The following is a 24569-nucleotide window of genomic DNA, read 5'->3' on the forward strand; positions in this document are numbered from 1 at the left end:
AATGAGGGTAGATCTTTATTGCAAGACTGATTTTTATTTGTTTGGACTGTTAGTATGCATGAGAAGATGTTGTATATTTCTTCAAATGTCCTCCGTGGTTGACTGTTTTTTCTGTAATCCAGGAGTCACAGTCTGAGTAGAGCAAGTTATTTTTTTCAATTGCCAAAATTTTCTAGATTTGCAAATTTAAGTTTGTCTTTTTTTTGCCCCAAGACTTTATGTTGGCTATTTAAGGGACATTAAAGAAAAGTACCTAAAGCTGTAGTAGTGAGTCAGGCAGCTGTCTTAGAGAAGGAATTGATAAAATGAAAGTCACAAGTTTTCTGACTCAGCTTGCCCACATTAAATTTTATTCTTAAATAGTAAGTAATTTTGGGTTGAAAAAGTATGGAACATTGTTTCCCCTACTGCAGTTAGATTGTATTCTAGAGTATCCTGTCAAACTTGTGACAATCCTGTTCCTTATGGAAGCGTGAGTTGTGTTGTGCATCATAAACAATAATAATTTACTTTCATTTGAAAAGCTATGTCTTCCCAAAGCCAATTACATGGCCATTGAAATGAGAGTGGCACTTCTGGAGGATGTAAATGTATGGAGTGAGTCCAAAGCCAATTACATTCCCATACATGCAGCTCTCATTAGAAGGCAGTTTACATGAGCTGTTAAGTCTTCTCAGCCAAGGATTTTGTGGAGCTGCCATGACAGGGAGATGGGTATCAAAGGTGCACTTACACTAAGAGCCATGGGCTGTCCAGGAGCCTCACCTGTTAGTACTGATGTATATTATAGCCCATCACACCCATAGTTAAATTAACTGTGAACTTTTTTAATGCAGAATTAAATATTGAAAATTGGCAGTTAACAAATGGTTACAGGGTTCTCTGGCAGTTTCCTGCTGTTTGTGCCCTGCTGAACTTGTGGGAGGATTGCAATGTACATTTTCATGACTGAGTTAATGTACTGCAGAGTAACATTTTTTTGGTGCTATACTACACAGATGGAGAATCTTCAATTGTTTTAAAGCTAGCAAGGAGCCCAAACAAATACAGAATTAACTTTTATGTAGGGTTTGTTACCGAAGGATGTTTGAGGATGTCACATTAAGAAACCAACTAAAGGACACCAGAACTGTGCTCCTAAACAGATTTATGCACTGTTATGTCCATGATTATCAGCAAGGAAACACTGAAAAGCAAGGAAAGTCCTAAGCACTCTGATACAACTACTTTTACATTTCCTACTAGGTAGATTTGTTTTAAACTTCATTTTCACATGGTATTTTTTCTCCTAGAATTATAAACTTCAGTAAGTTCTCTGCATGGGCTTGTTAAGAGTAAAATTGACTCATGAGAGCAATAGATTTTTTTTAAAGTATTTTTCAAATCTGTAATGAGATTTTAGTCTTCTGTGAAAGTGTTCACAGTGGCACTAGTTCAGCTTGCTACAAAAGTTAGACATCTGTAATTGATCAGGTTTTTGTTTGATTTAATGAAAGCAGCAAATCAAAGCACCACAAAACATCTCAAGTTTGATTTTGTAGAGATCAACCAGTAGAATGTTTTATCATGTTAGACACAAGCTAATTACAAGAAATTTGGGTATATTTTTTGTTTGTGATTAAGGTTATTTAGCAGATAAAAAGTCAATATTCAGCATTTTTTTAAAAAGTCAAATGCAAAACTTGGTTTTCTTTCTCTAAGCCAAAGAACATGTACTTGAGTATTTGAAAAAAAGTTTTTAAAGAAAAAAGAGCACTAAACTAAGGTGCTGACAGTATTTTTTTAAATGAGCAAGGCCCTTAATTTTGACCTATTAATATGCACAACTATGAACTCCTGTCATATTATCTAGATACTATTTTAGAGGAACTTAAAGGAGAAGGAATATTGAAAGATAAGAAGCAATATTGTTTGCTTGACATTGTTGAGCTCCTTCAGAATATTTACATATAATTTTTACTATACAATTGTTGTCACTTAAATTCCCCCTCTTATCTGCTTAATTGAAATTCCAGTGTCATATTTGACATAAAAATATTTATAATAATAAAATTTAATTGTTGTGACTTCAAGAAAACTTTTGCATAAGGAATTAACAATACCTCTGAAAGTAACTGCAAAAGAAATTGGCTTACCTGTACAAAGTAAACTTGTGCATCTTTATGTCTTCTGAGTGATTTATTTTAAGGTAATGTAGAAAATGCATATTTCATTTTTTGAAAACTGCTTTTGGGTTTTTCTTTTGTATAAAATGTTATTACAGCATAATTGGAGAAATATTTTAAAACAAATTATTTGAACTGAAAATCTAGGAGCATACTAACATTGTCATTAACTGATCCTCTAAAATTCTAAGTGATCTTTTACTGATTCTGTTTGCTTTTTATTTAAAGCGAGAGAGAGAGAGAGATGCATGGTAATCCAACTTCTAGGAAGTACTTGATATCAAATTGTAATATCTATGTAATACCTAATTAATTGTCCTAAAAAGTGTGAACTGTTTCAATAGACAATATTTTTACAGGTCAGTTTACTTAGTTACTTCTAGAATTATTCCTATAATTACAATGGAATTACTTTCAAAGAATCAATCTGTCTTTGGTGCTTGAGTCTATTCTCTTGGCAGAGGTACCTTTGAAGCCTCCAGCCTTGGAGAAGCTTTACTCTGTTTGATTTGTGTCTCTCTCTCTCTCTCTCTCTCTGCTCAAGCTCTTGCTCTAGCACTACAGTAAACAAAAGGATGTTTTTCTGCCTTGTATTTGAGACAGTTAAAAGCTAATCCTTGCACATGGTGTATGTTAAACTGTTTTCATTGATTAATACAAAGACTTGCTCTTCTTCCTGTGCTGTCTCTGCAGTTTATAGGATGCAGTCATGTTATGCTTCTTTTAATTTTAAATGACCGTTTGCTTTGCTTTTCCTTCTTTTTGTGCTACAAACATAGTGGATTTATGGTCTGTGGGGTGCATTATGGGCGAAATGGTTTGCCACAAAATCCTCTTTCCAGGAAGGGACTGTATCCTTGTGCTGCTGCAGCAGGTTGAATTAGTTAGGAAGTCATTAACCTTTTTATTGATGTTGTCATGAAGATGCATATTGTACAATTTTTTTTTTATTAAATGAACATAGATTTTTCTTGGGATACACATAAAAAAAAAATCATTTATATTCAGGCTGCACCTAGCAGTAGGACATAGTCTCTGCTGGTCCTGTAGTTAGCATACATTCACCTTCACTCATTTTCATTGCACATGCTTTTTATAGTCACTTCATGTGTATATGTGTGTCTAGATGTTTTTATTTATTTTATTTCAGTAACTATCTTTTATGTTAATATCATTGCATTTTGTTTTCAGTTGACATTTGGTCAGTTGGGTGCATCATGGGAGAAATGATCAAAGGTGGTGTTTTATTTCCTGGTACAGATCGTATCCTTACCCTTGGCCTAGGATATAGTTGTAAAAGGTCAAAAGATACTACAGTGATACAGTGCCAGATTAAGGTGGTTCTAATTTTTAAAATACTGGCTTTAAGCTGCCTTTTAAAATTGCAGTTTGCAAGTTCATTATATACCACTGGGGCAAACAGTTTCCTTTTTCCTTTTTTTCCCTCTTCTTTTCTTTTTCTAGTGTAATAATATAGTCCTGTCCATACTTTTGAATGTTGTCATGCTATAGACAGACTTATTTTTGTTTAGGTGGTGTTTTCTTGGTTCACATGCATTGGGTTTTACTTTGGAGTTCATTTTTATGTAGTAATTTACTAATCTTGTGTAGTACCTGAGCATGTTAGTAGTTACTCTTTGCATTTTATAGATAATATTTGCCAAAATTCCTAACCATCTTCATTAGTTACACTCTGGAGATTTATTTTTTGTATGAAGAAATGATCATGCAAGCAGCTTTCAGAAAAACCTGGCATTTCTGTCTTACTATACCATGAATGGCTTGGTGGTGTCTGTATGGGTCGTCCTGTGAACGGTATTTCAGACAAAGAGTATGCTCCAAACAAACAGAACTGAAACCTCTAGATCATTGCTAAAATTAGTGAAAGTAAAAATCCTATCTGTTTTACTATTACTTACAGAGCATTTTTTTAGATGCCATCAGAAATGTTTCCTTCTTTTACTGTTCAAAAATTGTTACAGTACCATTTAAGGGTGAAAGTGGGGTGGAGATTTTGGAGTCATGGTAAGAAAATGCAGAGCATCCTTACTTTCACACAGCTCTGTCATTGCATGAGCTGCACCATGCTTTGCTTTATGCATCTGGTTTGCTGGCATGGCTTTTCAATTTAGACTCGGTGCTGTACAATGTAAATGGTTCCTTTTGTCAAGGCCTGTACTAAAACTCAGCAGAACTTCAGAATCCTTATATAGAAATCTACTGCTAAGTTTTGAGAAAATAAGAGAGGGTCTGCTTCAACCCACTGTAGATTTAGGTAGCCTGGTATCCAGTCTTTGATGGCAGCCAAGAAGAAAGAGATGGAGAGTATGTGAATTAGTGTCTATAAAATTCTATCTGAGTTCTCCCCCAGTATTGGACCATCTTCAACTAGCAATTCCTGAGTCAAACTTTTTTTGTTTTGGTAAAATGTATTAAATTCTTCTGCCCTGAAGTAGTCAGTCTCCCCTTTACAGTGTGTGAACTCAGTTAAGATGTTCTGTATGCATCCTTGAAACTCTAACTTCATTCAAATCCCTGTCAATATTGTCACTGAGCTGTGTGGGCCAAGGCTTGGTCCTTTGTGTGCCCGCTGGTGCTCAGTGTTGCACATGCTTGGTGAGAGGTTGTCCAGGGCTGGGCTGAGCTACCAAGAGAAGAATGAAGGACAAAGCTCCCATTTGGGGTCATTCTCAGGAGCACCTTGGTGATGTGTAGTATCACACATCACCTTGACTGCTGCCAATGTGTTTTCAGATCAGGGCTCTCCAGAGCCTAGACAAGGATTTAAGTTAAATTTGTTATATTTAAATATTTTGTGAGTCTTCTAATATTCTGTTTCTCAGAATTATATCCTTTTCTAGCCAGAATGATTTTGAGTGAAATACATGTTGCCTTGACTACGCTATCATAGTCTTGCTTTGTTTCACTATTTAAGAAAGTAGTCATAAGTCATGATGATGAACTTGATACTTTATTATAATTTCCTGTGTTTTCTCTGTTGGTTATTTCATGTGGTTTTAACATAACTTTCTAGCTGAAAACCAGACACAGTGTTTTTCTTAGCTGCATAACCTTAGATATTGATCAATGGAATAAAGTTATAGAGCAGCTAGGAACACCATGCCCCGAATTTATGAAGAAATTACAGCCTACAGTCCGAACTTACGTGGAGAACAGACCTAAATATGCTGGATATAGTTTTGAAAAACTCTTTCCAGATGTCCTTTTCCCAGCTGACTCTGAACACAATAAACTTAAAGGTATGGTCTGTCTTCTGTGTGTTGTACGTTTTAAAAGTTTTGAAACTGTGGTATATTGAACAGAAATGTAGCTTGGTTTTATTCACCATAAAATTATCCTGCTAAGGTTCTAAATATTTATATCATGAGACTGGATGAACATGCTGACATGTGCTTGCCTTCACTTTCATATCTTCATGAGACAGATCCTATTCTTGGAGCTGTTATAAAGACAAGTAAATATCTATATTCTTCCCAATGACAGATGCCAACACAGTTTAGAGAAAAGGGGGAGGAGGTTGGAATAGAAGTTGTGTAGGCAGAGCAGATCCTTGTTCTCTAGGGATGAGAATAAGGGATTTATGTTCATAATACATAGATACCCTGTAGTTACTTCAGTGACTTACTGGTTCTAAAGGCCACCTAGTCAGTGGAGTCACTCAGGAATTTTTCTGTGACTAAAAGCTTGTGACAGAAAGGGGGCAGTAGGTGCTTGCCTGCTGCTATTTGAGTCAAGGCTGCACTGCCACCTGAGCTGTTTCACATAAGGATGTCACACCAAGGGACACTGCATGCTGAAAACTGATAGTGAAACATGTTTGACCCCTTTTCCACCCGTGCCATTCTCTTCAGACTTTTTTTGCCAAAAAATTGACTACTCTCCTAAACCTCAAATTATGTGAGGGCTGCATAGACATCTAATTAGAACTTGATTGCTCTGACCCTTCTCTTTAAAAGTTTGAAACACTGTGTTATGTGTTCTATATATGGCAGTAATCTGAACAAAAAATTTTATTTTTGCAGCAAGTCAAGCAAGAGATTTGTTATCAAAAATGCTGGTTATAGATGCTTCTAAAAGAATCTCTGTGGATGAAGCCCTCCAGCACCCATACATCAATGTTTGGTATGATCCATCAGAAGCAGAAGCTGTAAGTTCTTGTTTTAGGTCTCTGCTTAGGAAGCTACTGTATAAAGCCACCTTACTGTGATGCTTTGTACAGCTGCTTGACAGAAGATCGTTGCACATTTCATTAGAAGCTCAACTGAGCCATAATTGTTTTTATTGATGTTAATGGATGTGCTTATTAGAAGTAGCATCAGGAATGGGTTGAGGTACCTGTCTCCATGTTTGTGTATGTCTGTGTCAGTGCATAATTGTGTATCATCTCTTGAACATGTAGTCATGCATCTGAAATATTTTATATAGGGTTCTAATGTATTGAGCTTTGGTTGTTTCAGTGTGATTTGATTGCCCTTGATGGGGTTCTGAGGTAGAACTAGGTATTTGCTTCCCAAGGAAGCAGAATACTTTCATTAGCTGTAGGAATTGATACTATTCTTCAACCAGAAATAAGTGTTTCAGCAAAATCTGAATACAAGATCTTGAGCTTGCAATTATTAAAACTAATGAACAGAGGGATTAATATATTTTTTTTCCTTGAAAATTTAGTTTCAGGATAATTCCAGCTTATGAGAAAAGTGGATTTTTTTTAAAAGAAGTTTGGTGATGGCCACTAAGAATAGAAAAAGCTACTTGATGTAAAGGGAGCAATTATAATTCTGCTGCTCTATAATAGCTAGATAGAAAATTTAGTAATTAACGGTAAGTAGCTAAAAAGAACTGCTTGTGCTGGAGACTGCTGCATTTAGGAGCTCTTCTACCAGACTGATCAGTTTCTCTGTTAATTATTACAGTAATGCAAGCAAATTTATCAGAATAACTTCAAACACTGTGGCAGCATCTAAAAAATAGGCGAAGTCCAAATATGAATGGATATATAATAATGTAAATGTTACTTTTAAATCAGGTTAATGTTCTGAATGGTTAATTTAATTTTTAATTTATATTCGTTTGGTATCCCTTTTGATTGCTCTATGATGAGTTTTGTTTTTCAGCCTCCACCAAAGATACCAGATAAACAGTTAGATGAGAGGGAGCACACGATAGAAGAGTGGAAAGGTAAGAAAAGCATTTAAAGTATAATAAGGCTTTTGGGAGTGTGCTAGGCCCCAGTGAATATTGTTATTAAAGTTCTTCTGAGCATCCTAATGGTACTTACTTCATCTGCTTGGATATCAGAGGAACAGACCAGTGCTTCACAGCCTCTCAATTGTTGGGACACAAACTTCTGCAAGGGAGATGAACCTTTGAAGTGAACTAAAGACCTGCTCATCTCAGTCACCTTTTGCAATCCACAGGATAGCATTTGTAGGGAGGGTAACTCTTCTGGACAAACTGCTACAATTGAAAAAGATGCAGGACCTTGAGCAGGTAGTAATGCTGAATTAGAAGGACAAGTCTGACTGTTCCTAGCTCTTCCTTTGAGGACTGCTGCTTGAGTTTCCCTTACCAAAGAATCCATTGATGAAAACTGAGTGGACCTTAAGGCTCAGCTTAGTCTTAGGTGTCCAAGCAGCCTGAATAAAAGAACCTTAGAGCAATGCCAGTGTGTTCTCAAGAGTGCTAGGCCACTGTAGCTCCAACAGAAAATGTACATTTTTTTATCACTTGCCAGTTGTTGTGTAGCCTACAACCTGTTGTTGAAAACTGATTCTGAATAGTAATAAACCTATTAAATTTAAATGAATATTTTAATGGGAGATGTATTATTGATCTAGTCTTCTGATTGCAAATTCATTTTTTGCCTTCCCTTCTCTGCATTTTCAGAGTTGATATACAAGGAAGTCATGGACCTGGAGGAGAGAACCAAGAATGGGGTTATACGTGGCCAACCAGCCCCTTTAGGTTGGTTACAATAAAAGCACAGTACAAGGCTTCACTGAGTTGTAGGTCAGGGGGAGTAAAGCTGATCAAGATATCCAAAAGTAACCTAACTCAAAAATATGGCTCTTAAATGACCTAACCTCTTCAACTGAAACATTGTATTTTTGATTGGAATATGCAGGGCTGACATCTTTTTATTGATCTGTTCGATCCCCCTCTCTTTGTCCCTGTGTAATTGATTCTTCATTCATTTCAGTTCTTGACACACCATCTGTTAAGCCCCACATTAAAGACTTGTGGGTTTTATTTATTTTGACAATGGATTGAGACACATCTCTTCAAACTTGCCAAAACAGGGGAAATTAACAGCCATTAGGAAGAGACAGACTAATGCAAGTACTGAACTGTGCAACTGTATCTGCAACTGATTTGCTGTTTTGTTTCTCATAGCACAGGTGCAGCAATGATCAATGGCTCTCAACACCCATCATCATCATCATCTGTCAACGATGTGTCTTCAATGTCAACAGATCCAACATTGGCCTCTGATACAGACAGCAGTCTAGAAACCTCAGCTGGACCTCTGGGTTGCTGTAGATGACTACTTGGTCTTTTGGGGGGTGGGAGGGGGGTCCTTTTAGTCATTAATAGGGCACTTTTAAAATTTGGTGGTATTTTTGAGTGTTTTTTCAAAAATAATCATGGAATTCATCATAAAGTGCTGTAATTTCAAACTGTACGTTGTGTTATAAGCAGCCACTTTTTTGCTGTAATTAACTGTAAAATATTAAACCTGGTAATTTTTATTGTGGTTTTAAAATCTGCATATTTGCTTTACTATTATGCTGCTGATCTTTTTTTACTGAATTTGTAAGATTTGTTTTATCAAAGCACATATTAATGTTGTGGTCATTACCATATGATGAATTATTTAAGATTTTATAGGTTTTCAATTTTTTAATTAGAATTTATTCTAGATGTTTTGTTCATGATATCCTTCAAAGTTTTATGCTTGGTCATACATCTTTGTCCAGGTGGAGGGGGAGAGAATTCAGTGCAGCCAGCTGTAGTTTCAGGAATACTACTGTGGTGCTGGGTAGTGAACAAAATCCTCTTTTTATTTTGGCCATTTGCCTATAATACTTCAGCAAAAGCAACAATTAGTGAGATTTTTTTCAGAGAAACAGAAAACAATGCTTTGCAGAGTTATATCGTCTGAATGGGTTTATGAACTTAAGAAAGCAAAGTATATCTTCAAAGCTGCAGAAATATCCAGCCTAGCAGAGTAATGTGATGTTTTCTGCAGAGTTGTGGCATGCCAAATCTTGTGATCACCATAAAACATGAGGATACTTCATGAATAATACATTGCAATGCCAATAAACTGTTTACTTCTAGCTTGTAGCCTGGTTTTGTACACACAAAATGAAGTGTATCCAGGATGTTTAGACTGACAAGAGGGAAAATGAATATGCTGTAGCTATACTTTCATGTGAGACGTGATTATTGGGAATTCTGGTTCTTACTAGTTTTGTCTACTAAGGCAAGTGCTTTTTGAGTGCTTTTTGGGTCAAAGAGGGAACGACATGAATGCAATAGGGGCAAAACTTTGGCTACTCTTTCTCCACCAAAAGTAACTGCTAAAAACCATGAAGTGGTAGGAGAACCTCAGGATTTCTGTAGCTAATGCATTAATTGAGCAATATATGCCATCCAAAGGAGGGATAAATAGTGCTGTATAAATTAATATTTCTCTCTTTCATTTCACCATGAGATCAGTGTAGCAGAAATCTTAGCAGTGGTTCATTTAAAGTCATAAATATTCAGTAGTTTTCATCAACAAAGCTCCAGGTTTCAATACACTTTTTAAACAAAAGATATATTGAGATATATAGAACAGTTACTAAATAGTCATGTAAGATGGTGCTGCTCCTTACAGAAGTATTTTAACTGTTTACATTTTATATTTACAGAATGATTTATGTATAACTGACTTAAGTTTATGTATGAGTTAAACAATCATTCAGAATTTATTTCTTTGGAAAATGCAGATTTTTAGTGAAGCTAGGCTGTATAATTGATTGCCTTGTGTAGATGCATATTTTGTGTAGTGAATTAGAATGTGAAGAGGATTTTGAATTAGTAAAGCTCACACAAATGGGCATAAAAGATACAGAAGTCTTGCCAGGCACTGAGCATAAGCAACTAATGTAACTGCCTACAGAGGTCATCCAGGAGTGACTGGTGGTCTTCAGTGTGGTTCCTTCTGCTTGTTGGGTTAAATAAGCATTGTTTTGAGGTTTTAACGGAAAGAGGAAAATTTGTCTTTGCAGTAAGTTTCAGAAGAACAGAAGCGATAGTAATGTCAATATGTAATATGTCTTTTTTTAAAAAATGCAGGGTTGCAAGGAATGGTAATGTCTCAAAGATAACTAAATTGATAAACTGCACAGTTGTTTTTGTGGCCTGGCTAGACTGCTGGTAAGTGCTGTGTGCGTGTAATTTTGCTTTCCTCACTTTGTATCTAATATTTCAATATTGCCTTCCTAAGCCACATTTGTTAAGGCAATTATTTTTGCAGGATCCTGCCAAATTGTATATTACCTCAGAATAGGCAGGACAAGTTTGGATTCATCTAGCACTGGAATGTAGAAAATGTTGAACAGAGACCAACAGAACAGTCTATTTTGTAGTTTTTTTTATCAAAGTTTAAGCTGTGAATTAAGCCAAAATTTTTGGTCAAACAACAGTACTCCATTGTGTTATAGGGTCAAGTGATAGTGTGGTCAGCACAGTGTAATGAAGTTAAGACTGACAAAAGTAACTTCTGATGCCTCTCAGTGCTGTTAAAGACAAATTGGTAAATACAGTTCCTATTTAAATTTATTTTAGACTCCATTGGATTGCAGTGATAACTGAAATATTTTGAAACTTAGAAATATTTTTTGCTATCACTTTCCAGTGTCCTAAATATAGAGTAACTGAACTGAGCTCATAAGCGCTAAGAGAATTTGAGCTTTTCTTCTTTCAAGGCAAGGTTAGTGAATGTGTGGAACTGCCCACTGCAGCCTGTTGCAGTGTGAGCAAGCTGTGCTTAAAGGGATTGCTTCAGTAGCATCAGAGCTTTGCCTGTGGAAACCAAGAGTTCACTTCTGGCACCATCTTCACAGGAGTTTTGTTTTTTCTCTTTCTTTTTTTCAGTTGCTTGCATTTTAGGCAAATTAAAGTGATGGCAAATTTCAAAGACAAAATCATATTCAGTAATCAAATTATCACAACAGCATCCTAGTCTTCCCTTTTTATTTGTTGAAATATAATTTTTTTTCACGTAGGTGTACACTGCCACAGATAGCAAACAAATGGTTAACTGGAATTCAGCTGTCCTTGTCTATTGTTAGATTATATGCCACCTAATATGCTGTACAATATTAAAGTACTCTTAAGTTTTATTTTAGACTTTGATTTGGAATCTTCTCAAGACAACAGGCTTCACTGGAGTGCATGCAACTTTCTAAGGCCATTCCAATCCACTGAGAATTGATATGGATTGAATTACCATGAGCTGTCTGATCTCTTACCTCAGGTGAGGTTCAAAGTTGGGCAGTAATAACAAGATTGATTTCTGCCTTCTCTGGGCAGAGCAGTGGCATCATGCAGCAAGGGTAAAGCAGCTATTTCCTTTTGTAGAAGTAGGTTGTTCAAGAATTTGAAATAGAGTTGGGGGTGTGGAATTAGTAACCTTAGGGTGTACTGGTATGCTGTGCTGGGAAGTCTTTTATTGGTGCAAGACAGTGTGTCAGAGCTGATGGGTTTGTGTGTGTGAACAGCTGTTCTGCCCAAGCACAGCTCCCTGCTGGAACATGCTCAGCCCTGGGTCACTCTGCTCAGCTGAGCAGACATTGCACTCTGCCCTGCCCAAGCCTGGCCTTTTAGCTTTGAAGAACTTGTACTGTGTGAGATGCAGCAGCACCTGTGGTGTTGTGGGGGTGTCCTGTGCTGAGCCAGCAGGGCCCTGCTGCCTGGGGTTGGTGGGGCCAGCACTGAGCACCTGGGCCGGGGCTCTGTGGAGATGGATGGATGGACAGACGGACAGATTGATTCGGCTCAGCAGTGCATGAAGAAAAAATGTCAAAAAACTCCTACAGGAGGATGCTCCTCCTCGGCCAGTAATCCAAAGTGTAGGACAGCAAATGCTTCTTGATAAAGTTCATGGGCAAAAGGGAGGGAGAAGGTTCAGCTTGCACTTGGTCTTACTCTTTCAAGTTGCTAAAGGGAGGGAATTATAGTTTCTAGATCTATTTGCTGTTGGCAGCAGCTTGTCCATGCTGTTACATTTTATTTTCCCGTCATTTTCCTGTCAGTGGTTTGGTGCAGTTGAAGAAGAGCCTGTCTGTATTTTTCAGTAGGATTAGAAAGAGATTTTTATTGAAGCAGTGTGATAAGACTGTACTGCCTATCCAAATTTTCAATTAATTTAATTTATTCTTAGTTAAGGGCACTGGATAAAAGTGGTATTTTAAGTGGTCTCTCTCACTCCCTTCTCTTTGTATGTCTACATTAGAGAAATGTGTTACAAATCAGATCACATTGTGTTTCTCTCCTGCAGTTCAAATTTTTAAGCTAGGTTTTCTTGAACTACCTCACACAAACTTTCTACGTTTCTTAAGTAAGCAAAGCTAACCCTTGCTATTGGAACTACACTGAATGTGAATAGAAAATACACCTCCATTAGAAAAACAAACGTATTGGCCAATGTTGAGACAATATCAGTATGTTTCTTATCTATTTCACGTAAGACGTTCATGTGTAATATAGAGCTTGTGTACAGTAATGTACATCTAGATTATTGTGTTAGCTGTAAATTGGTGATTTTATTATTGTAGTCTGGTTTTGTAGGGTAAAAATAGCTTACTAGTAATGTCAGCTCATCCTTTACATTTTACAAAAGGAATAATTCTTGGTAAGCTTTGCATACAGATGAATTACTTTTGTAGGCCCAATATCTAGTCTATTTTTGAGAGTTCTTTAACTTTTATTACTAAAGTTGAGAAAAAAAATCCCACCCCAATTATTGTGATCATTCCTTCTGCCCTTTTTTGAAGTATATTCTTAATTTTATTATGTCCCAAGAAATATGAAGGGGAAGATACACCATTAAAAATACTGGGGAAAACTAATTTTTTTTCTTCCCCACATTTGATACCTTTTCCTGCTTTTCCTTTATTCCCTCCAAATAAGCTGTTGGTGGGCATTACTGAGAACATTGTGGGGTTTTTTTAACTCATTCATGCCATAGGTCATTACATGTGCACCACTGGAATGTATACATTGTTATCTAGTATGTCAGTTGGTTATAATGATATTTTAAATAAAAAAGAAAAAAAAAAAAGTTTGACCACCATGCATTTAGTGTTTCTTCATTGCCAGGCTGCGATGGATTTCGTATGGATTGTGTAATAGGGCTGCACTTGAAATCTTACTAGTGAGACTCCTTCCTGAGAATTCTTCTGTTTTCTAATGGTAGTGTCCTGTCTTGTGTGTGAGCTCACTTGTGGGCAAAGTGATGTTTTTTCCATTTCTCCATTCCCATGGACTTCAGATGTGCCACCGACTGTTAACAGCCACAGGTTCAGGGTCTTTGCTTCAAGTGGGAATCCATTCTTCCTTCCTTGCTGCCAGCTCCAGCTGGAACTACATTCCAGGAATTCCTGGAACTACAGTTGCTGAGAGCCTGTGCTGCTGAAAGGTAAGCCATGGGCTGCCTACTGTATGGGAGAGTCTCAACACTGCATATTGGAGAAGTTTGAAGGATCTGACTTCTGGAGAACTGACTTGGATGCCTGGACCACTCACTGCACTGGCACTTTCCCCACAGGTAAGTCCCAACATAATGTATTTGATTGCCTTCACTTCCAGCAGGATTTCAGTGCTTCCTTTAATGACTGGAGCTGCCCTTGAGCTGTGTTGGTGGTGACTTTGTGTCCAGTTTCAAGGGAAAGCAACTGTGACCACCGTGTAGCCAGCTTTTTTTATCTGGGCCAGCAGTTTATGGGATGCTCTTCTAGGAGTGGTGGCACTCAGAAATGCTCTTCTTAATTTGCATATGTCAGTATAAAGTGCAGCCAGTTTCCAGTGCTATGTTATTACAGAGCAAGGCCAGAGAAAGTCATAGCTCTGCCCAGAGTTTGTCTGGTGGCTTGGGGCTGAAACACGCCGTAATGCTGCTGGCTGCAGTAGAACTTGCTTGTGAACATAGATGAGTTCATTAAGCTATCCCTGTTCATTTCTGGTTTTGTGTTAGAACTGCCATGGCCTACCAAAGTTTTCTTTGTTATTCTGAAGTGTTGCTGTTTTGCTTTTTTTTAAAGCATATGCTTGTGTTGTTTTTCTTTCTTCACTGAAAAGTTCTTACTGTTTTGGTTTTTTTTCCCATCTAATACAGGAAGAGATATTCCAGGCTGGGAAGATGGCACAGATGAAACTGTGGTAAAAATTTATCTATGCCAGGAACCTTCTGTCACATTTAATTAATAATAACCAAACCTGTATTGTGTAAACACTTGCTAAGAAAGCAGTCATTTAAATGAGGGACTGTAATGAGTGGGACGTCTGCAAAATAAGGAGTGGTCTCCAGTGCTTGCTGTGGGGAAATGTATTGGTGGGGAAGAGTATGGAAACAGGAATTAAAGGCAGGAAAGGGTGTATCATCTTCCTCATAAGGGCATAGTCTTCTTTGAAGCTTTGTACAAGTGGATCTCATTTCTTGCATAATTGCTAATATCAGGAATCTAGCGTTATGGTCCTGTTGCTGCACTTGGAGTTAAACTAAATCCACTGTGGTGCATTTTAGTGTGAACTGCGTTGTTTGCAGCTTCTTGCCAGGTTTATATACTGCAGTGGCTCATCTTCAAAAGCAGCCAGAATTTATTCCTCATGAACAAGACCCATAGATGTTGCTGGAGCACAAGAGCCAGTCTGGAACTGGTTTGTTTCATGCCTCATTTTGAGTGGATGGAGTTTCTTTGTATATCAAAAAGAATTAATTTTATCTTGGATACCAGATCATGTAGTGCTGTAGAGCTCATGATCCTATCCTGGATCTGCAAGTTTGGGATAGGTGGATTTGTTAGCAGTTACCTAAGGTTAAATACTTAAGAGAGTTAAGCTTGTCTCTGGTGTATTTCATGTCTTGTCTTCCAGTCAGCAGGGCTCAGTTCTTGAGTTTGTAGTGTGAACAAAAAAGGAGCAGTCTGCACTCGATACATACAGGAGATAATGCAATGTAAATGGTATAAGGGAGGTGTGGGCTGGCAGGATGGATACAGAAAGGCTTCTGTGTTTTGGGTAGAAATAAAAGAAGGGATTAAAATACCCTGCTTGCTACTAGTACTTGGATTGAATGTTGCTGTTTATCAGTCCTGGTCTTCTACTTACAACCTGGTTCAGACCACCCTCCAAGTTAAGGTTTATTTTGTGATGACTGACCTGGTACCTCCAGCTACCTGCCAGACTGTGCTCTTCCAGCTCAGGCACTGTTACTGCTTCTCTCTCACATTATGCATCTGATGCTGCTGTTTTAAATGGCCATCTTATTCCTTAAAGGGTCACATGTGACCATTGGTAATGAATCCAAGGCAGAGGTGGAAAAAACAGATGGGGATGATGCTCATACCTGCAGGCAGCTGCTGCTGAGCATGCAGGTACCTGCCTCATGCCAGGGGCAGTAAAGAATCCAGGGCAGCTGGAGAGCCTGGGAAGTAGGAAAAAGGTTTTGAAATAACTGAATGAACCTTTCCACATGGCTTACTGTACCACCTTGCTTGCTTCCTTCCTTATCCAGGAAAGATTAGGTCAAAATTTTGCTTTTTGTTTGCTTTAAACGGTTTACATTTTTTACATTTCTATAGGAAGGAGAAGTGTTACAGTGCAGTAGAAACAAGTTAACACCCAGATGTTTTAAATATTGAAATAGCTGGATATCTGTGAGATGATGAAGAGAACGTATATCTTTCAGTATTGACTATTTCCTGGTATGTAAAAAACCCATTCTAAGGTTATTTCCAGACAGTGAGTCATAGTCTTCTCTAGAGTAAGAAATGAGATTCAGGGTGTTTTTCAAAATACTTAAAATAAAGCAGTCTTCTTTGTTACAGTCTGTACTTTCCCTTTAGCCAGTTCAGGTTGTTGTGGCACTTCTTTTATCCTTAGAGACTCCCAAGCTACCTCAGGATGTCAAAGATAGAGTGCCAAGGCAGAGTGAACATTGCTGGGCTCACATGTGGAATTCAAACTGAATCTGGTGAAACAATTTTCTGTGTGCAGGCTCTGCATGGCTCAGGGTGTTACAAATGCTATGCAGAACTTCTTAAAATCACTGGAAAGGAAGTCAGCCCTGTCAGCAAATAACCGGAACTTACAGCTTCATTCTAATGATTTTTCCTTAGCAGAAGTAAGGAACTTGAGATGATGGGTTGTTTGCAGTATTCTTCCTCTCCCCTCATCTCCCTGTAAGAACTAACAACAAAAATATCAGCTGGTATCAAGAGAAATGTTACAAGGCAGGTAAGTGTACATTGTCCAGGAAGGGTTAAGGATAGATCCCCACCCTCCCCCCGTTACCACCCTGACATCCCCCACCCCAACTGCACTAATTTCTCTTACCGTAAGTTTTGCTATTAAAGTTTGGCTGTGTTTTGATGTTATGAATCTTGCATCTTTTACCTTAATACATCTATTGACTCTGATTTTTTTTTTTTTCTTGCAGCTAATACTGCTCTATTTTTGGCTCAGAAAACCCTCAGATACCTAGGGCAAAATGTGCATATTTAAAGTTCCACAGAGTTTGTGTAATCAATCTGATTATTAATCAAGTTTAATTTAAAGCTGCATTTTTGTGAAACACTGAAACCATTTGGTGGGTAAGGGACAATTTTAGTGAATTTTCAAGATTTTGCTATCCTCAGCATGTTTGCAGACCTTGTTTTCATAATATCTTCATAAAATAATACCACTCTGAATGAGAAATTTGAACAAACTTTATGGAGGGAGTGGGGCAAAAACCACCTCATTAAATCTGTCTGTCAAGCCTCCCAGCTGTGGTGACAGACTGGAACTGCTGCCTTCCCAAGCACAAGTGTGGGAATCCCTCAGCTCCAGGCTCAGCTTGGTTATTGGTTCTGGCCATGCACCCACCCTGCAGGACCTTCCACTGTTCTTGAGCCAGCAAAAGGATGGTGCAGTTGAGTCCAAAGATGGCAGCAGGGCACTCTGGAGAAGAGTATCTTAAGTTCTGTGGATACAGAGGGCACCCACGCTTTCTTGGCAATCTGACACTAAATTTTCAAGCTTTATAGTCCACAGTCTTTCCCAACTGGCCCAAATACTATAGCACATGTAAAGACAACAGGGCAAGTGTCACTGAGAGCACAATCACTATAGCATTACTCATGATACATGAGTATACCAGAACAAAATACGCATTTTCACTCATTTTGTCAGGAACAGGATTTTCTATACTTGTTCTACTTGGGGACTTGAGCACTTTGACTCCCAACAGTTAAACATCCTAATGTTGAAAAAAATTCTTCCATTTCCTTCTGCAGGAGGTAATTTCTCTTCTCGGCATCTTCCCGAGCGCGTTCGGAATTCCTCAGCTTTATCTCCAGCATTGTGTATTTCTTTCGTTCTTGGTCCAGTTCTTCTTCTAACCTAACCACTTGGTTCTTCAGGTCTGCACTTGTTTCTTCAATTCTTAAAACCAACAGAGAGAGGAAAAAAAAAGGCTTTTTAAAGTGGCTGGATAAATACAGCTGCTAACTATAAAAATGCTAGAGGAGCAACTTAAATTTAACATATTCAAAGACTTAAATTTTAAAAGAGATAACTAAATGGCATTTCATTACTGCTATATTTAAGGGCAGAGGATTCCTTGAAAGCTAGAGCTTCCTTTATTTGCATCTCGAGAAAAATGCTCAGATCTTACAAAACAATGCATACTTATCAGTACCAGACTGCCTGGCTGAGGAGATGTATTAACTCCTCACTTAGACACAGTTCAAGTAGATCATTCCAAAATAATCTTTTACTCTCTGTTTTCACCCTGATACTGTGTTTCCCCATACAGCCATCCAGTACAGAGGAACCTCCTTAGGGATCAGATAGGAATGAGGTCACAGTCCTTCCTCACCATCCATTTGGTATTTTCTGTAAAGTTTATCATTGACATTGGGGTGGGATATGGGATTTTATAAAGCCAAATTTTCACATGAGGAAGCAGAAGAACAGTTCCTAAATGTATCTGTGCACAAAGCGCTGAAGCAAAATTCAGAGCTTTTCACTCAGGAGGTCCAAGGACAAGTTTCATGGTTTTGTGGTTTCAAAGAAGCACAGAAGGCACAGCTCTTGCTGTTCTCCCCCTTTGTTTCCCAATCACAAGACCAAAGTAGTGGTGTTAAGACTGAGGAAGGAATATTTTCAGATAGAAATCGCTGATTACTAGAACGTAAATTTAAAAATTATGCTTTTACAATGAAAAATTCCCTTCCTCTAAATAAAATAAATACAACCCTAACAATTTCCAATACAAAATCACCCCCACCTCTCCTTGATCAGTCAACTCAACTTTGAAGCTGGGGTGTAGCATCCCAGTGGAACTGTGAAGGGGTTTAGTCAGGGTAACTGATTATCAAGAAGGTCATGCTGCTGCCTCCATAAAAAAACAAAAATGGGAAAAAAGGGGGTCTTGGGCAGTCCCAGAAGGGTCTGAATTCCACTTTATGACCAATGCTTCACCTTAAACTTTTCCTTTCTGTTCCTTTACATACAGGTAAAGATGGTAGTTTGATTATAGTCACAGTTTTCACAATGAATCAAAATCACAGGTACACAGACCTCCACCAAGTCCAGCAAAAAGCATCCTGTAGATGAAGGCAGACCTTTATCCCCAGCCAGTTGTCAGCTGGAATATGACACTTCTGAAGCTGGGATGCTTCCCCATACACACACATTACAGCTCTGAGCTGCCAATTACATTCTCTACCACTAAGTTTAGGGGTCAACTACAGCAGCCTGGTCTGAATTACACAGGGTCACGGTACTTACAGCATTTCTACATTCATTAACAGTCCTCTCCAAATACTTACACTTTCTTAAGAGTCCCATGTGGTAAACATGAACTACTGAAACTCAACAGAGAATGTCAGATAATTATATTTACCTTGAGGGAGAAATGCTCTGGAACAGAGTGGTTACAGGAAGGCCATAAAACTTGCCTCCCTCTGACTAAGAGAGAGAAAATGGGCAGTTGATGAGAAATAACAGCTCTTCCATCAGCAAGTGTTCCTTACCTCTGCCCCAGGCAGGTACTCATTCTGCTTTCCCTTCACTTATGTACGTGCCAACAAAAAAGCTCATATTCTTTCATTAAAACATGTCCTGCTAGATACACACAGTTCTGCAAACCACACAAGCACATGTGCATTTTTGGGGGACTAAATTATCTTCAATAAATCAAAGCTGGTGCAGCAGCTTATATCTTTTGTGCTAAGCAGCCTCCCTTTGCTAGTTAGCTCCTGTCTTTCCATAGTAGCAGACTTCCATGCAGTCTGTAAAGGAACATACTTTTGCACCCATAAATTGCTGCAGATGTAGTAAAAACATTGCAAAATTTTTGAGAGCTGAAAAACTTGTCTTGAAATTCTTAGACTTGACAGCACAGTCCTTCAGGCTGTAATCCTGAACAGCTGGAGTCATCCTGTTTAATACAAAAAGGCAGCGATTGCATCTTGCCTGGTTTTATGAAACTTCAGTTCATTAGGCATTTTCCTCTCAGCTACTTTGCCCTGTGAGACCTGGCCAATTTAGAGTCCTCCCCTCGAGCCACAGTGCTCTCTGTTCCATCCAGCTGCAGGGGAAAAGCAGGTATGGGAGCTGAAGCAGCCAACAGCTGGAATGAAGAACAGGTCTTCCTGGATGCCCCTGATGTCAGCAGCTTAAAGCTCCATTGGAACAGTTTTACTGATAAGAGGTGGAAAACCATGTCTTCCCCCAGGCAGTAGGCAAGAATGTGCAGCTACACATTTCCAGGTTTTGCAGCCTGGTATTTCTGTTTATTAACCTGTATCCCTGCAACAAGGCTTGCCAGGGCAGCTCTGTACACTTAAATGTAAGACACATACCCTCACCTCCCTCACATTTTGCATCAGTAGGGCAGCTAGAAAAACAAACCATATAAGCCATGAACCTCCACCCTCATTCACAGACCCTTCACAACAGCCCATGCTAGCAACTGCTGGTGCTTCATAAGCTCTTACACCTGTACACAACAAGGTGGGGCTTTTCTCCCACTCGGGGATGTTAGGTGGGAGCTGAAACTGCTGCACAGCCTGATTCTCCTTCCAGCTCCACACACCAAGGCAGTACAGTGCAAGAGGCAGAAATGCAGCACAGGCTGGCAAGCCACCACCAGAGGAAATCATAAAGCAGAAAGATAGCAAGAAGCAACTGGCCCATGGGGAAGAATGACAGTTCAGATACATTTTTGAGAAATTACCTTAAGAAAAAAGTGCCAAAAAACGCAGCCTAAAGCTGTCCTATACAATCCCATCAGTCTTATGTGCTTTTGGTACCATGTTTGGGAGACTGGCAGCATTTTCATACCTCAATTTCCAATCTGAGTTTTAATAACTGAAGGAGTAGAACAGTAACACCTTAACACAAAAAACCCCAAACCCCAAGAACTCAACTCTTTCTAAGAAATGGGACTACAGCCTTTCAGTGCAGAGTACTGGTGCTGCAGAGTACCTTGTATTATAATATGGTGTGCAGTTTTGGACATGGCTATATATTAAAATATATCTAATTCCTTTAAGCATCAATATTTCATGTGCCTATTTCCCTGAATGCTTTCCTAAAAATCTATTATCACATACACTCATAAAACCTAATATACTCACACAAATTAATTACTTTCTTGTTATTAATACTCTCTACTTCCTACAGCCCCAGCCCTACACACAGCTTTCCTGAAAACTGAAAGGATTTTTTCTGAGCTCAGATGGAAAGTACAGCACCAGCAGTTGTGCAAAGAAACACCAGCTGGCACATGGCACAGTTCACACTGCTCCCCCAAGCTAGGCTACTCCATCAGCCAAGGACCAGTCTCTACATCAGAAACCAAAAGTGAGGTTTTAAGAAGTTCAGCACAAAAGGGCTGCTGAAAATACTATAGCTAAGATGCAGTCCCAATACCATCACCCCCCCAAAAAAAAACTGTGGAAAACAGTCAAGAGCAGTTTCCTCAAGAATGCTGCTGTTGGGAAAAGAACAAGAAGCCCTCTGTTTCAGACTGGTCTGGTACAAGTATCAGCACCTGCACAGATCATCCTTGTTGAGGCTTGACCATCTTGGGTCCCAATTCCTCCCTACAAGATGTTTGCTTTGCTATTTCTCTGAGAACACTAAGAGAAATAGTTTTGGCATTACCTGTGCAGTTCTCATTTACAGTGAAAACAGAATATGAAGTATTTGATTTCCCTGTGTCATAGAAATCCCCCTTTGTTTTCTTTTTTGTTGCTTTCTTAAATCAGAGAAAGAAAAGTTGGATTCAGAGAGTAGCAAGGAAAAAGTAGAACCAAATCTGTCACCCAGCCCCAAATTTCAGGGCTGAGAACCTGACACCCTTGGTAGCCCACACCCATGTTCAGGCAGGGAGAATGTTGACAGACAACTTCCTTGTGCCCCCTGCAGATGACATTACCTTTTGATACTAGTCTCATACTCAGTCCTCTGTTTGCTCAGTTCTGTCTTTAGCTCCACCACCAAGCTCTGTAAGGCCCTGGAGCATTGGACAGAGTCTCGGGAAGCTGCAGCCGGGTCACTCTGTTCACTGCTGCTGCTGCAGGCTTCAAACCTGTCCGTGCTGTTCTCCAGATCTGCTGTCTTGACCTCGCTCTGAGACAGCGAGCCCTGAGTTACCCACTCGGTTTTTAGGGAGCTTAAAGCAGAAGAGTCACTGGCCCGGCAGGCTGGGCAGCTGCTCACAGAGTCCATCACGGAGATCTCACAGGATGACGTAGACCAGGTGGTGCTGGCCATGCTGTGTGTGCTGAGGGACAGGCTGGATGAAGGGACATTGTCATAAGTAGAGAGTCTCTGGGAGGAACACGAGTCCTTCACTCGTTCCCCAGAAGCTGTCCGGCGGTGGCCTCGCAGAGAGTACAGGCCGTTCATCAACCAGTTCCCACTGGAGGAGAGGTTGGGGATATCTAAGGATGAGCTGCCCAGTTTTGGACTCACAGAGCGTGCTCCCTGCTGGCGGAAGGAATATTTCCACGGAGGCAGTGTCTGCACTCTTTTACTGGGGCTCGTGGCAGGCTGAGTCGATTTGCCGCTGTGCTCTGGAGGAGTGATTTTCACTGCAGGTCCCGAAGTGGCCTCTAGAGCCACAGCATTGCCAGATGGCAAATCAGCGGGGCTGGCAGCGCTGTTCTGTGACCTGCTGTCCTCCCCGTCCTCCTCGGAGATCCACTCGACAGTGCTGCGCTGGCGCACGGGTCTGATTTCCAGCTGGCTCCCTGGCACATCCCCCTGAGGAACAGCAAAGATCCGCCCCTGTTCACTTATCAACACTGTCATCAGGTGCTGAACCAGCGAGGTGCCTGTGGATGGAAAACAAAGGCAAGCAGGTGAGGAGACATGGAAGACCTCTGCGACTCACCCCAGCCTGTTTGCATGACTGGGTTGCACCCAGTTTCTTGGTCTGAACAGGCCCAGAGCTACTGCTTACTGAAAAATCACAGATTTCAGCTCAGGCCTTCTGCTACACTCAGTGTATAGAGAAACTTGCAGGAAGTATGATATCTGCATTATATTATATATATTATTATATATATATTATATATTATTATATATTATATCTGCACTCACAGAGGGTGTACAGGAAGTGCAGAAAGTGCTTGCAATTATTTAAATCCTCAGAAATGTGCTGGTACCGTTCTCCAGGAGTGGAGTAAACCATTATGAACTAACAGAGAACACCACTTATCAAACATAATGCAAAGCACTTCCTACAACAGAGGAAAACCTTTAGAAGGGTGAATAAGCAATTCTATTTTTAAGTGTTGCCTGAAATAGAGAATAAGGCAAGCATACTCAGGGTTCAAGGCAAGAGCCTGATTTTATTGATGAGTTTTTGCCCTAATAGCAAAATGTACTGAGCTCACCTACCACTTCTATTTTATATCTGTGAATGCAGGAAGAGAACTAAATGTCTTGAAAATAAGGGCATTCCTAACAATTCCTAACAAAGCTGTCAAACTTTGGATACTTCTATTTGAAACACATGATTTAAATTTTAAGAGAGACACAATTAGAGTGCTTTTTGTTAAGATCTCATTATCAGTTTATTTAGGAGATCCAAATTACCCTGAAGCTAAAAAAAAAAAATAAAAATTGAGTCCACTTCTCTGTTACTTTTATGTAACCAACTTCAACTAAATTCTCTACTAAAATAAAACATTTCCAAACCTGTTATGAGTATAATGATTAAGTCTAAAAATCCAGCCCACATCTCCCAATTTTTCTACCAATTTTCCAATTGAAAACTGAAACTGAAAAATTCCAATTTTTTCAGTTCAAGTCTGTGGCAATACAGAATTCCTGGTCAGATCACTGTAGTGTTTTCATAGAGACTGCAGCACCTGCACCTGTGTACCTACACACAGTACAGGCACCTCTGCCCTCGGATGAGCTGCAGAATTAAATGCCTGAGGTGATGTGAACCCAAATTTGTCCCTTGTGCCAGCTGAGCAGAGAGCACGCTGCTGGCCAAGGCTGTGAGAGCCGTGCCAGCGGTGGCCCGGTGGCCACTAGGGGAAGTCCCAGCATCGCACACAGGCTGATTTCAGCTGTCCCCTCCTCCAACACTGAATAACAAGCACTGCTGCCGCACTCCCTTCTTCTCCTCACGATTTTTGTACCTTCTGCACCTCCAGGGGAAGGTATCAAATTCACCCTTAAAACTATGACCCACATCTCTGTGGTAGGCTTTAAGTCCCTGAACTCCTATAATATGTCATGTCATGCTCTGAAGTTGTCCTGTTGCCTTGCAGTGAGTTGCCATCGTGGGGGACACATCTGCACATCACCTGTGAAGAGCTAAAGGCATTTCTGCTGCTAAGACATGACAATACTGGCCTTCTGTGAAGGATTTGCATCACAGAAAATACCATGTCAGCTGTCCCCTACAGCTAGGGAGCAGAATCAGAGCCAAGTTCAGGCATCCTGGGCACAACATCTCCATCTGCGCCTAATTAATTCATCAACCCTTTTTGCAGGCTTGCCAAAATCTCACAAAACTTATGCAAAAATCTTGCTAAAACTTGCACCACAGTAGTTTTTCAGTGCAACCTGGGAGAGGAGCTGTATCCCAGCCCTAATGTC

The 24569-nt window shown here is 39.5% G+C and overlaps 2 protein-coding genes across 9 annotated transcripts in view; one reads left to right on the top strand and one right to left on the bottom strand.

Moving 5' to 3' along the window:
• Positions 1 to 13498, top strand: part of MAPK8 (mitogen-activated protein kinase 8) — a 44289-nt gene extending 30791 nt beyond the window's left edge. For 2 of the 4 annotated variants that reach the window (XM_015633040.2, XM_033515829.1), the window contains 6 exons: positions 3357 to 3428; positions 5243 to 5425; positions 6209 to 6333; positions 7301 to 7364; positions 8073 to 8150; positions 8585 to 13498. In XM_015633040.2, the coding sequence (XP_015488526.1) occupies positions 3357 to 3428; positions 5243 to 5425; positions 6209 to 6333; positions 7301 to 7364; positions 8073 to 8150; positions 8585 to 8730 (668 nt within the window). In that variant the 3' untranslated portion in view covers positions 8731 to 13498. Of the gene's footprint in view, positions 1 to 2944; positions 3017 to 3356; positions 3429 to 5242; positions 5426 to 6208; positions 6334 to 7300; positions 7365 to 8072; positions 8151 to 8579 lie in introns of all 4 variants that reach the window. The other 2 variants (XM_015633041.2, XM_015633042.2) reach the window with 2 other exon arrangements.
• A 3267-nt stretch (positions 13499 to 16765) lies between these two features.
• Positions 16766 to 24569, bottom strand: part of ARHGAP22 (Rho GTPase activating protein 22) — a 129054-nt gene continuing 121250 nt past the window's right edge. For all 5 annotated transcript variants that reach the window (XM_015633034.3, XM_015633033.3, XM_015633038.3 and 2 more), the window contains 2 exons: positions 21886 to 22786; positions 16766 to 17879 (listed from right to left, as the gene is read on the bottom strand). In XM_015633034.3, the coding sequence (XP_015488520.1) occupies positions 17651 to 17879; positions 21886 to 22786 (1130 nt within the window). In that variant the 3' untranslated portion in view covers positions 16766 to 17650. The remainder of the gene's footprint in view (positions 17880 to 21885; positions 22787 to 24569) is intronic.

Source organism: Parus major, chromosome 6 (assembly GCF_001522545.3).
Source record: "Parus major isolate Abel chromosome 6, Parus_major1.1, whole genome shotgun sequence".
Lineage (NCBI taxonomy): Eukaryota > Metazoa > Chordata > Aves > Passeriformes > Paridae > Parus > Parus major.